The sequence below is a fragment of the Fragaria vesca genome, linkage group LG5 (assembly GCF_000184155.1).
Source record: "Fragaria vesca subsp. vesca linkage group LG5, FraVesHawaii_1.0, whole genome shotgun sequence".
In the NCBI taxonomy this organism is placed as follows: domain Eukaryota; kingdom Viridiplantae; phylum Streptophyta; class Magnoliopsida; order Rosales; family Rosaceae; genus Fragaria; species Fragaria vesca.
In genome coordinates, this window is record NC_020495.1 from 27,922,404 (window position 1) to 27,935,188 (window position 12,785).

Here is a 12,785-nt window from a genome sequence, read left to right on the forward strand (position 1 = left end):
GATTGTGTACGTATCTTCTCTTCGTTCACATGAAAAATGAGAGAAGGAAGCTATGTATGGAAACATTTATGGATGGAGACTTTAGCTATCAAGCTTGAGAAGTTTGAAAGATGGAGAGTCATTTTCACATGGAGTTGAAGTTGAATGAAGATCATTGTTGCCCTATAAATAGATGTTGCTTCAAGTGAATAAAAGGAGAAGGGAGGAGGAGAGAGTAGAGAATTAGAGACACATTGTTGCTCTTAGTTCTTCTCTTTCTTTAGCTTCTTTTTGTATGATTGTTTTGTATTGTTTTAAATATGTTTCTAATTTTACTATGTCTAACTAATTTCCTTAACTAAGGTTAAGGAGGAAACCACATTATGAAATAAGTTTCTTTTAATTATCTACAATTCCCATAGTTATGTTATCCATGCCTATGACTCTTGCTTCAAAATGCATTAATAAAATCCTTGTTCTTTTCACCTCTAATGTCATGCATTTTTGGTAGTTTGGAAGTCAGTTTTATTAATCCATGCTTGGTTTTGTAAAATATTTAATATGAACTCCTTTGATCTCTTGTCATTCAAATGAGCTTGTTTCACATTTGATGTTTTATAAACACTTTGATCTTTTGTAGTTTCAATAAGTTTGTGTACATGTGATGCTTTGATGTTCATAATTAAGAAACGAAGAAGAGTCTACTTTAGATATATTTCATGTGTGCTTTATTGTTAAATCTTGAGAAAGCAGTAGATTGATTTCTAGATTGCTACTCCTAATTCGGGAATTAGTAGATAATATTTAGAGACTTATCAAGTAATGTGGTGGAATCCGATGTCTTAGTTACTTCGTCATCAAGGTAATTTTTATCTATTTTATTTGTCTTAGCTACTTCACCATCAACTTTCATTCAACTAGGTTAGTGTTAAATTAATTTAGATTCGATTAATTTTTCCTATTTTCATACATTCCCTGTGGGTTCGACCTCGCTCTTGCATATCTGTGCTGCAACTGATTCGTGCGCTTGCGAGTAACATTTTAAAACACATCATGGAGCGAGCTAGGCTCACTTAAGTACACAGCCTCAAAAGAACTTGCGTAGACATCGCATCCAACTGGATGAGCCTAGTTTGAGAAGAATTATATTCATTGTATGGATTCATGGCGACACATGGCAGCTTATGTGCTAGTCTTGCAGCTGGCGTCGAGCTTCTGGCTCAATTTGTGTATATTCAGGCTTGATTTAAGCTTCTGACTTAACATCATTAATATTCACCAATATATCATAAACCAATGCAATATATGTTATTAAATCATAACATACAAACTTAATGTGAAAGTAATTATATGAAACCGAAATAAATTAAATTATAACGGAAACAATTTAATTCACATCGACATAATGCATATACAATAAAATTACTAAACCAATAAATGTCAATAACGTAGCGGTTACTTGCAAAACTAACTCATTTGCATCACTAATTGCTTCTGGCATTAATGTGTCATTACATACTCATAATAATTATCGATATAAACGATAACATAATTGAGAACTAATTGAATAAAACTGACGCGATTTGAATTTGGTAACTGACAGTTAATATATGGCATAAATTATTAAATAAATATCATTTATGCAGTAGTTAAGTACCAAAGGCAATGAGTTCAAATCTCATTAATGCTTCTAGCATTACACATAAGTATTAAATTGGATAAATGCTTCTGGCATAACATTGATGTAATAATCGCGTAATTAAACCCTAATGTTTCAAGCACAATTTATGGGGTTATAAATATGTAATTGCTTCTGGCATTATACCCTCATAAATGTTAAATTGAAATGAATATGATTCTAATTCGTAATTAACATTAAATTAGGATCCGACATAAAGTCAATAACAAATATCATTTATGTAACGGTTATGGGTTTAAATCTCATTAATGCTTATGACATTATGTATTACTGTATTAGTAATAAATGAGGTAAATGCTACTAGCATAACGTTTATATAATAATTACGTAATTAAACCCAAAATTCATGCTTCTCGCATAATGAATTGTAGTGGAAATTATTCAAATTGACGTAACTGAATATTAAATTCATAACGTTTATATCATAATTTGCACAATAATTTGGTCCATAATGCTTGTAGCATAATGTGGGTTGTAAATTGGTAAATGCTTCTGGCATTACATGTCCTTAAACGACATATTGAATTTGACACAAATCAAATTTGTAACTGACAAAATATACATATTAAGCTACAATTAAGTAACATAATTAGCACTGAAATGTCGTTATACCATTGACGTAACATTTACTAATGGATTTTATTTAAACCCCATTAAGAGCAATATTAATTCCTTCTTATCACTAAATGCTTCAGGCATAATGAATATGGAATATATGTAACGTCTGCTATCATTGATCAAATTAATAGTAAAATCTTAATGGTTACAAGCACTACTTCCGAAATGCATGCATGATCTTGAGTTTGGATATCATGAAAAATTATACTTTTTGCTGATCCATGTGCCTCCTTGTCTGCACTACTAGGCAGTTGCGAAGGTTGATTTCGGTGGCTACTAGCCTCCGTAGTGATTTCCTTTTTTTGGTGCTATATTTTCCTTTTCCAATTCTCATAACATAAGAAAACTTATATGACATTTCATGTTCATATGTATTAACCAAATAGACTAATACAATATATTTGGTGCTCATGCATCGTAGACGAATTTTTCAATATGCAATCAAAGTTAATAAGCATGAAATCATAAAATCGAAACATAAACAACATATGGTTCATGCTTCAGGATGGTTTTTCATGTAATCAAGGTTTAAAAGAAACATGAATTATAATAGAGTTTAGAAAATTTTACTCGATGCAAAGCGAATCAATGAGTGTTCATCTTATGTGTCAGAACCGAGAATATTGGTGGACTAAACTTCTAATCCAATCCGAGAGCTTGTTTGTGATTGAAATTTTGAACCATGTTGAATGATTCTTCCATCGATTGATCAACGGTCTCTCTTTTATGCTGCATAAAAACTACCTTAGCGTTAGAACTATTCGTGCTGATAACGTGTTGTAAAACAAAAGGAATAGATTGAGAAATGAGAGAAACAACCAAGAAAATGAGAGAATATGTGTATATTATTGAGTAGGGAACCATCTCTTATATAGAGATGAGGTCATGATGTAAATTACAATAACAACCCTAATTGACTAATTACAAGAATGCCCACTAAATAATAACTATTTACAACATAATAGTCATTATCATGACAATGTCAGAATCGAGGATCAAGCCTCATACTTTGGATTTTATACAATCACAATTATTACAAACATAGTTTTGGTTTTAAGAACCAAAAGACATCCACGACACACACACCCAATAATCATGTCAACTAATCTTCTCTCCACACGAGACTTGCCAATTCATTGTTGAGGAGCATCATTCCTGTCAGCATGAAGGGCTTGAAATGTTAAACTTACAGTGCAATATCACTAGATAATGAGGAAGAAGAAGAAGACGAACAGCAAACCGCAGCTAAGTAGTTAGAAATTCATCAACTTCTTATTGATTCGAACCAGGAAAAACAAGCATGAAAAGTACTAAATAAGAAAGTTAACACAGACAACACTTGTTGTGTCCAAGGAAAAAGGTGAAAGACCTTTGTGTTAATATTCAAGACCCAGAATTTTGAAACAAAACGACACAATGAGTATCGATGCAAACAAAGGTAAGAGGAGTACATGTATGTACGTAAACATCTGAAGACGATCTTCACACAGGAAAATCGTCATACATGTATGTACGTACCTAAATTCTCGAGAGATTTAGTGAAATCGTCATACATGTACATACATGTATATACATACCTAAACTCTCGAGAGATTTAGTTGTTACTTATGTTTGGAGTATTGCAAGGATTCTTCCCTCCCTGTTCTGCTTCTTCCTTTGGGGAGTGGCTGTCCTTCATCTTTCAAAATGAAGCCTCTGCTACCAATTGAAGAATGCATTTGAACTAGTTCTTTGCCAATGTTTTCAAAGGGACATTGGCGGTCAAAACTAAAACAGTGCGTCAAGTATTGTGAGGTTTGTGCTGGCTTTTAGACCAGGCATTATTAATTTCCTGTCGGGCACAGGTGTGAACAAGCATTTTCCAACACCCAAGTAGCCGTAGATTCTTTCTTGAATATATATATGGGTTTAGGGTACTGTACTGTATATACCAGTGATATATAAAGAACTGTACTATACAACAGGGAAAATTGCATTACAGGGATCTGTACTGAACTACTGATGATACTGTATATACCAGTGATACAAAACCAGCTGATTTTGTTATTTACACTGCTCCTTGGCTTTCAATAACGTCTTCTAAAATTGCAAAACTTTCACCACCATTCATTGTTGCCCATCGTTAATCACCATTAACATGATCAATGCCATAATGCATCAAGGCATCTGGAATTATCAATTTTTAGCCTCTTAACCCTGTTTTTTTTAAGGAAGCCTCTTAACCCTGTAAAGGGTGCTTTCTTTGCAAACAAGATAGGATGGCAACAATGACTTTGACTAGGGATCCAGTAGAGAGGTTGTTGAGGAGCGGCTAAAGTATGATGCTTTCTTTGATGCTCGAACATTCTTGAGAGTCATCAATAGTTTCTGCCTCTCTCCTTCAACCTCTGCAAATTGAAGGCTTAACTGAGAGTAACGGTCATGCATTTCTTTAAGTTCCCCCTCCACAGTAGCATATCTTCCCTTGATCTCCAGCATGTCTTTGATGAGCTCATTTATGTCTCTAAAGCTGTGAAACACTGCTTCCTCATCATCATGTTGTTTCAAGAAAGAACTGGACACAGGAAGAGGATATCATGTTAGTTACTGACTCATAAGAAAGTGAACTACTTTAAGTTCAGCTGTCTCAATGCAATTGTTCAGCTCATGAGAAATTGGATTCCATTTTCTGCTTTCAATGTCTGCATCCTTCAAATTCGAAAAAGCACATATTTTAGATCAAGTTATGAAATTTTCTGGTTCCTGACTGAAAAAAAAAAAGAAAAAAAAAGAGAAAGATCCATGTACGCCGATGAGGGATACACAAAAGCAGCAACCATACACGTGGACAACATTTGGGGTGACGTGGAGTGCGTGTGACCTTTGGGCTTCACACGTGGACGAGGGTAACCTGCTCTGATACCATGATAAAGTAGTCTGAGGTTCACATCCAAAACCAATTGGCAATGGGTGGAGTGGCCCAAACCCTTATTAACCCACAGGCAAGGTCTCATATTCCCGATGTGAGATTGATATCTCAACAACCTCTACAAGACTACAACACATTCCACTAAGTGACTCAATATATTTATTTTAAAGTCATCAATATTAAACATAAAAAAAGGTACTAAAAATTTAGTGGACAAAGTCAACCCCAAGGAAGTTCAGAACTCAGTTGGCTAGTACTGAAAAAGCAACATTTCTAAAAAAAAGAGAAAGAAAAAAAAAGAATTAAGATAATAAATAAAAAAGAAAAGAAAAATTGTTTCATGGTTGTTTCGGTCCCCATTTTGAAAGCCTTTTTTTTTATATGATAGCAGTTGAATACTAGTTTAAATAATGGTTCCTATCCAAAAATAGAACAGAACAAAAGAAGTGCTAGTAATTTGCATCTCGAGATAAAAAAAATATTATCATAAATTACTACACCCTTAAAAACAATTCTTTTGCTTTTTTCTTCTCCATTCCAGCATGAGCATTATGCAATGAAGTAACAAAGATTGTACCTTTGAAACTGGAAGGTTGATTTCTTCTTTGCCTGCAATGCTTCAGCAAGTTCAATTTCCAAAGCTAGTACTCTCTCTAATGCATTGCCACTGCAAGAATACTCATTGAACGAAGGAAAAATGCTTCCTAATTCTTTATTAACCTGATCAAAATCAAAAATAAGAAATCAGGTGGAGAACAAACTTGGATTCTAAGGTCTAAGGGTCACAAGTTATTAACTTATAAATTTCAGAAACAAAAGAGGGTCAGAAATTTATTTACCTTGTTTAATTGCATCAGGTCTCTTTGTAAACCAGGAAAATTTGAGTAAAAATGATGATCATCTAGGGGAAGCAAATTCTCATGTTTCATCCTTTCCAACTGCAAGAAGATGACAGCAATTAGAAAGTATCTATTGTGTTAGAAAAAATGTTGTCAGGACATGGTATGATATAATTGTTCTCTATAGACTATATCCTCGAGCTATAGGTGATAAAACTGTAGCAATACAAAATCATATTTTCGTTGCAAAAGAAATACAAACCTCCTTATTTAAGTTCTCCATGCTAGACCTTAAGCTTTGGGCCCTGAAATGCTCATTTGCAAGAACCAAATGCTTCCTGTCACTATTAACCACGTCCGTTTGTTTCAAATGTAAACCACTAGAAATTCCATTTATACCTCTGGATACAAGATCATCCTGTCCAATGATGCACATTGTTAAAGACAGAATTTTCAAGATACATAGCACAGAAAAAAAAATAAAAATGCATACATGTATATTGTAATTAAAAAAAAAAGATTATTCTTTGATAGGAATGAATATCCTATTTTTTTGAAGAAAATCCTGTTGCTCTGTTTAAAATAATGGATGAAATTCAAAGTTCTAAGCCAGTATAAGCTTAAAAAAACATGCTACATAGTCCATCAGTTTGTAGAGTTTAAAGTTTAGAACTACTATACGGTTACATACAAGCTCCATGTTTGCTCAAAATGATAAGGTATAAATGTCAAAGCAAATTACTATAAGTCTATAACATAGATAATCTTGGCAAAATGTATCAGTTACCTTCTCTGGTTCATCAATGGAACTCAAGCATTCATGACCAGCTGCTTCATCAGAAATGCTATCTTCTTTGTGCAATTTTTCATTCCCTTCACTCTGGTTATAAGATGAAGAGCTCTGAAGCAAATCTTTTGCTGAAGTGAGTTCTAAAGTAATTTGAACTTTTTCCTCATTGCACTTCTGCAAAGATGCTTCAAGCTCTTGTTTTTCTTCTTTACAGCAGTCGAGGCTTATTAATGAACATTCCTTTTCAGCCTTCATCAGATCATATGCTTTCATTATTTCACGCTTTTCAGAGAGCACTGATTGTATCTCAGACTCCAATTCCAAGATCCTCATTCCTAGCTCTTCGTTTCTCTTTACATGAGTAGCTTCAGATTTCTTCCTGCTATCAACTTCATTAATTGCATCTTGTAATTTCCACAGCATCTCCTCACAATGCTTCTTGGAGATAGCAAGTTGTTGTTTCAGTTCTTGCAACTTGGTTTCATATTGTTCTTTGATGAATGCAATTCTTAAGGACTCTTGCATAGCAGCTGGTGGCGCTTCTGGTTCTCTTTTGTCAGGTGCATGGAGACACTCAACACAAGACTTGCCCTTAAGCTCCTTGAAATGGATGGACAAGTTCTTGAATTCCTCTGCCTTCAAAACCTGTTCAGCAAGCTTCTGTTTAAGGTCATTACATTCATTATGCATCAGTGTCGATTCATCTTTATATGCCTCCAGAGAGGTTATTTGAGTGCACTGTTCATCCAACTTGGCTTTGATCACTATATATTTGATTTCTAGTTCTTCCTTGGAGAATATCAGGTTATCAACCTCTTCTTCAGAAGTCGCCAATATACGCTCCAGCCTTTCAATCTCAGGAGCGCACTGACTTTTATCCCCATGATCAATAGCCACTGCATTTTCAGCTCTTTTCTTGTATTCCTCAAGTTCAGTCCTCATGGAACTGTTTGTATAAAGAAGTATCCTGTTTTGACCGATGGAGGCTTCTAACTCAGAGTTAAGGGAGCTGAGACTTGTCATTAATTTGCAGTTCTCTTCAATGTAGTGCTTTTCACTAGCAAGACATTCATTAAGCTTATTCTCCAGATGAAGCTGATTGTTGCGAATCTCAGAAAGGTGACTATCGGAAGAGTCAAGTTTCTGGCCAAGCTCTTCAATCCTGGCCTCATATTGAGCTTCTGCATTTTCACCTCTTTTCTTGTATTCCTCAAGTTCAATCCCCACAGAACTGTTTGTATCAAGAAGTATCCTGTTTTGAGCAATGGATGCTTTCAAGTCAGAGTTAAGTGAGCTGAGACTAGTCATTAATTTGGTGTTCTCTTCAATGTAATGCCTTTCACCAGCAAGACATTCATTAAGCTTATTCTCCATTTCAAGCTGATTATTGCGGAGCACAGAAAGGTGACTATCAGAAGAGTGAAGTTTGTGGCCAAGCTCTTCAATCCTGGCCTCATATTGAGCTACTGCAAAGGTGAGTCCAACATCGGCAGCTAATGAAACTTCATGCATTTCAAAAAGCTGAGCTTCCAGGGAAGATACCAAAGAACATTCTTCACCAGCATCATTTAATCTTGCCATCAGTTTGGTGTTGTCTTCAACTAAATGCCTTTCGCTTGCAAGACATCTGTTAAGCATATTTTCTACATGAAGGTGATTGTCATGAAGATCAGACAGGCAGCTATCAGAAAAGTGAAGTTTCTGATCAAGCTCTTCAATCTTGGTCTCATATTGAGTCTTTGTAAATATGAGTCCAACATCAGCAGCTATTAAAAGTTTGTATAATTCAGACAACTGGGATTCCAGACCTGATATAGAAGAACATTCTTCATGAGCATCTTTTAGACATTTCTCAGACTCCAATAAGAGACCACAAACTCTTGATTTCTCTAGCTCTGATTCCGATAACAACTGTTTGAGGTGGACCAGCTCATCCTTCTGCTGATCAAAATTCAGAAACTGACTATGCTTCTCATTCAGTTGGGCAGTGAGATCTGAAACTGTACTCGCTAACTTATCTTTGTGATTTTTCTCAACGTGCAACTCATCAAGTGAAGACAGCAAACTTCCTTGCAAACGATTAACCTCCAGAGAAAGCTTGAAAGATTCTTCAGTTTTATCCTGCAAGGACACCACTAGGGCTTCTTTTTCCTCCGATAATGCTGCTATTGTCAGTTTACACCTTCCTAGTTCGTCAGTTACAGTCTCTAACGCCATAACTTCCTCCGCAAGGTCCTGGTATTTTGAAGAAATTTGCTGCAGCTCCATTTCCAACTGATCCAGATCAGTCAACAGAATTTTGTGCTGCTGTGCATATCTCTCTTCAACTTCTGAGCTGATGTGAAGTTTGTTAGCAATGGCCCCAACTTTTAACTGAAGCTTATGCACCAGGGCATTTGAAACATCTAGTTTATCCATCATACCCCGTAGATCCTGTTCAAACTTCTGTTTCATGATCAGATTATCAGAATCCGCTGCTCTTAAAGACATTTGAGCTATATCTTTTTCTTGTGCTAGATCATTCTTCTCTTCCATAAGCTGGACAATCTTCTCATAGACATTGTGCTGAAGCTCTTCTATTTGCACCACAACACCAGTCAAATCCCTGGATTCCAAATCCTGATAGTTATATTCACTGCAGAGAGGAAGAGACAAACCTTTATACTTCATGTCATAAGATGCCAACAGATTCCGCAACTTACCCTGTGAAGAAATAACAATATTCTGCAGACTCTCCTTCACATATGTCAGCTCATCACAGTCATTTTGGACAGCTTTCAACTCTTCTTGCAAAGAAGAAAGTTCGTTTTGAATATTCTTATTCTTTAGGGTTTCCCTTTCCAACAAATTTGCCATCTCCAATTTTTCTATAGTGAAGGCTTTATATTTGCTCTCATAGGTTTCATATTCTTTTAGAAGGTCTTCCCATTCAGCAATCTTCTGGGCATGAAGATTATTTTCTCTTGTGAGATTCTGAACCTCTTCCTCCAAACTATGGCTCTTTAGAGTCAATTCATTGCACTTTGAATTGCAAGTCTCCTTGTACTCATTCAGGCACCGAATCTCATCCATGGCAGTCCGAAAATCTTCTTCCAAATTTTGGTTCTTTAGAGTCAAGTCACTGCACTTTGAAGTCCAAATATCATTGGCTTCATTCAGGCAGCGAATCTCATCCAAGGCAGTCTGTAGCCTCAGCATCAATAACTCCTTCGACTCAGTTGAAAGCTCCAGCTGTTGTGCAAGTTCATGCACTTTCTCTTTGACCAATCCAAAGTCAGCACTTGCTTCAATCAAAGTGACCTCTAGGGTCTTTGAGAAGATGTCCAAATATACATTCACCAGATGCACTTCATAAACTTCTTCTTCAACCTTTTGGTATGTTTCCTTCTGCAAGAGAAGAGATCTTCTCAAATCATTTGATAGTATATCCCCGTCTAAATGTTGTCTTTTCACCCCATTGCTTTGGTTTGGATGCTGCATTTGCTTTCCAGCATGAAAAGTCCCTGATTCTCGTTTAGGATTCTGCATCATCACCTCACGCCCCTGAAAGCTTGGAAGCATGGAATCTTCAAAAGCCTGCTTAATGAGATTCTCATTAGTCTCATGCATGGATAGGACCTGAGAAGAAAGCAATTCAAGGTCCTTCTGTAAATGGTCCACTGCAATGGAATAATTCAAGCGTGCCCTTTTAAGTGCTGCTTCTGCAGTAGCAGCCCTTCTTTCGAGCTCCTTTGTGAGGGCCTCCGAATCATGCCTTTCTTTGGAAAATTTTGTTAACTCATTGCTCATATCTAGCTGGATTCTCTCCATCTCAGCTTTAGCAGATGAAATTGTATACAGGCAAGTAGAATGCTCATTTCTGAGACTCTGCAACTCCCCCATCATCTGCCTCTGATTTTCTTCTAATTCATGAATGAGAGCTTCATAGTAACACTCCATCTGGTCTGCTTTCTTTGCAAGGCTCTCTCGCTCAGCTTTTAATTCATCTAATTCTCTTAAAAGCTCAAAGAATTTACTTTTCATTGCATTTGCAGCATCTAAAGAATCAAACTCTTGTGACACCACACCAGGCATACTTAGACCCTGAAGCATACCTTCAGGATAGAAATCTGCATCAAACCTAGTTCCTAGCACTAATTGCACATCTTTATGTACACCCATTTCATTTGTCTCCTTTATGCTTGCCTTGTTCGTCCCCAAAATTGCTTGTCCAGTTACTGGCTTTAAAACTTGCAGAACACCAAGCAATGCCTCTAAATCTGAATAAAAGGACCTGAAGTCCCTCTCATGTACCCCGACGGTTGCTTTGCTTTGAAGCTCTCTTATTTTATCCTCTGCATCGCCAAGCCCCTTTAACCACCTGAGCTGTAACTCATGCAATAAGTCATCCTGGCCTGTCGCAAAAGTTTCTCTGCTGGTGTATGGAATTCTTAGTTTGGAATTTTTCTGCTCTTCAAGATCTTCTTTCAGTTTTGAACATTCTGATCTCAGTATAGAAACTTCTTTGGCTAATTGTTCGCCTGAAGAAATTTCTGCATCAAGCTGAAGGGAAAACTTTTGTGCTTCGACTCCTATTTCATCAGCTTGGCATTGTAAATAGCTTACTTCCTGCTTAAGCTCAAGAATTGATGACTCAGCTGCTTCCAGGCTTCCTCTAAGTCTACTGTTCTCCTCGTACGCATTTGGCAAGTCAGCATCTCCAGAATAGTCAGAAGCCCAGCTATGAGCCCACTCACTGGTCCCCTGTGCCGATAAACGTTGATCAGAGGGGTCTCCTTTCTCTTTTCGAGGACTTTGACCAACAGACAGTCCACCTAAATCACCAGAGGTTGTACTCTTAAGGCTGTCAATCTCATGGGTGCTGGAGGTATCATGTTTCTCAGCGTATAAACTTTCTGAAGTATTGGAAGAACCATCAAACCCTACAGTTAAGTCAGGATACTCTTCACTCTGCCTAATGTCCTCTTCATGGGGAGAGAGTTCTTCTTTGAACCTAACTCTCGCATTGATCTGTATAAAGATGAGAGTAGCCTATGTTAAAGCAGCACAGCAGAAAACCTATAACAAAGACGATAAGCCCATCCATAAAAAGAATCTGATATGATGTGTGGTATATGTTTGTCTCACATATTTTGGGAACTTCAAGCAACATTACATGTACAAGAAAAAGCTATTACTTATCACTCTCACAATATGCGAGAGACCAAGTCATGTTTCCCAGTAAATGGCTTATAGCAAACAACAGAAGTGAATGGATAGACCCATAAACTCTGCCAGAGTAGCACCAATTGTTCTCACAGGATTATAAAGGCCCAAAGAGAGACGGAAAAAACGTATGAATCCTTAACAACAATCCAACTGATCACTTACTGTATCTTCAGAAGACGATATTCTTTTAGCTGTGGATACATCATTTCTGCTTTGGTCTGACGTTGTACATAGACCACTCTCTCTGAGCTCCCTCTGCTGCTCAAACTCTCTGAAAAGAAAGCAAGTACCAATGAAAAACTGGAAGTCTCAATTCACATACGACAAGAGGTTTACATGTTTTGATGCTAACCTGAAACCGGTTTTGGAAGTTAATAGCTGTACTGTTACCTGACATGAAATATGAAACAAGACAATTGTTTAGAAGGAGTAACATTACTTAACAATTCAAGAATAACTAATAGTGTTTACTGCAGGCTAGCTGACCGACCAAGTAGCTGTTACAAAATAACAAAAGTAAACAACTAGCTCTCCCAGGATAGCATTATGTCTAAAATATTTGAACTTCAAAGATCCTCACATGTAAAATTGTTCCAAAATCACATCCATGGAGAGGCAGTGCAACAGAAGAAGGCTTTGACGCATCGGCATAATCAGCAAGGTTGATATTTGTTTCCCCAAGGACACTGGACCGTGAAGAGCCCTGATGTCAGTTAGATTTAGGCAGGCCAACACAATGTTAAA

The 12,785-nt window shown here is 36.6% G+C and overlaps 1 protein-coding gene across 1 annotated transcript in view; it reads right to left on the reverse strand.

The window, feature by feature from the left end:
* Positions 1–4,224: 4,224 nt before the first annotated feature.
* Positions 4,225–12,785, reverse strand: part of LOC101305084 — a 10,499-nt gene continuing 1,938 nt past the window's right edge. Inside the window, exons 5-13 of the mRNA XM_004301892.1 lie at positions 12,622–12,744; positions 12,394–12,431; positions 12,188–12,312; positions 9,984–11,845; positions 6,831–9,878; positions 6,306–6,461; positions 6,044–6,142; positions 5,782–5,924; positions 4,225–4,850 (exon numbers count right to left, since the gene is read on the reverse strand). Of these exons, the coding sequence (XP_004301940.1) occupies positions 4,574–4,850; positions 5,782–5,924; positions 6,044–6,142; positions 6,306–6,461; positions 6,831–9,878; positions 9,984–11,845; positions 12,188–12,312; positions 12,394–12,431; positions 12,622–12,744 (5,871 nt within the window). The 3' untranslated portion in view covers positions 4,225–4,573. The remainder of the gene's footprint in view (positions 4,851–5,781; positions 5,925–6,043; positions 6,143–6,305; positions 6,462–6,830; positions 9,879–9,983; positions 11,846–12,187; positions 12,313–12,393; positions 12,432–12,621; positions 12,745–12,785) is intronic.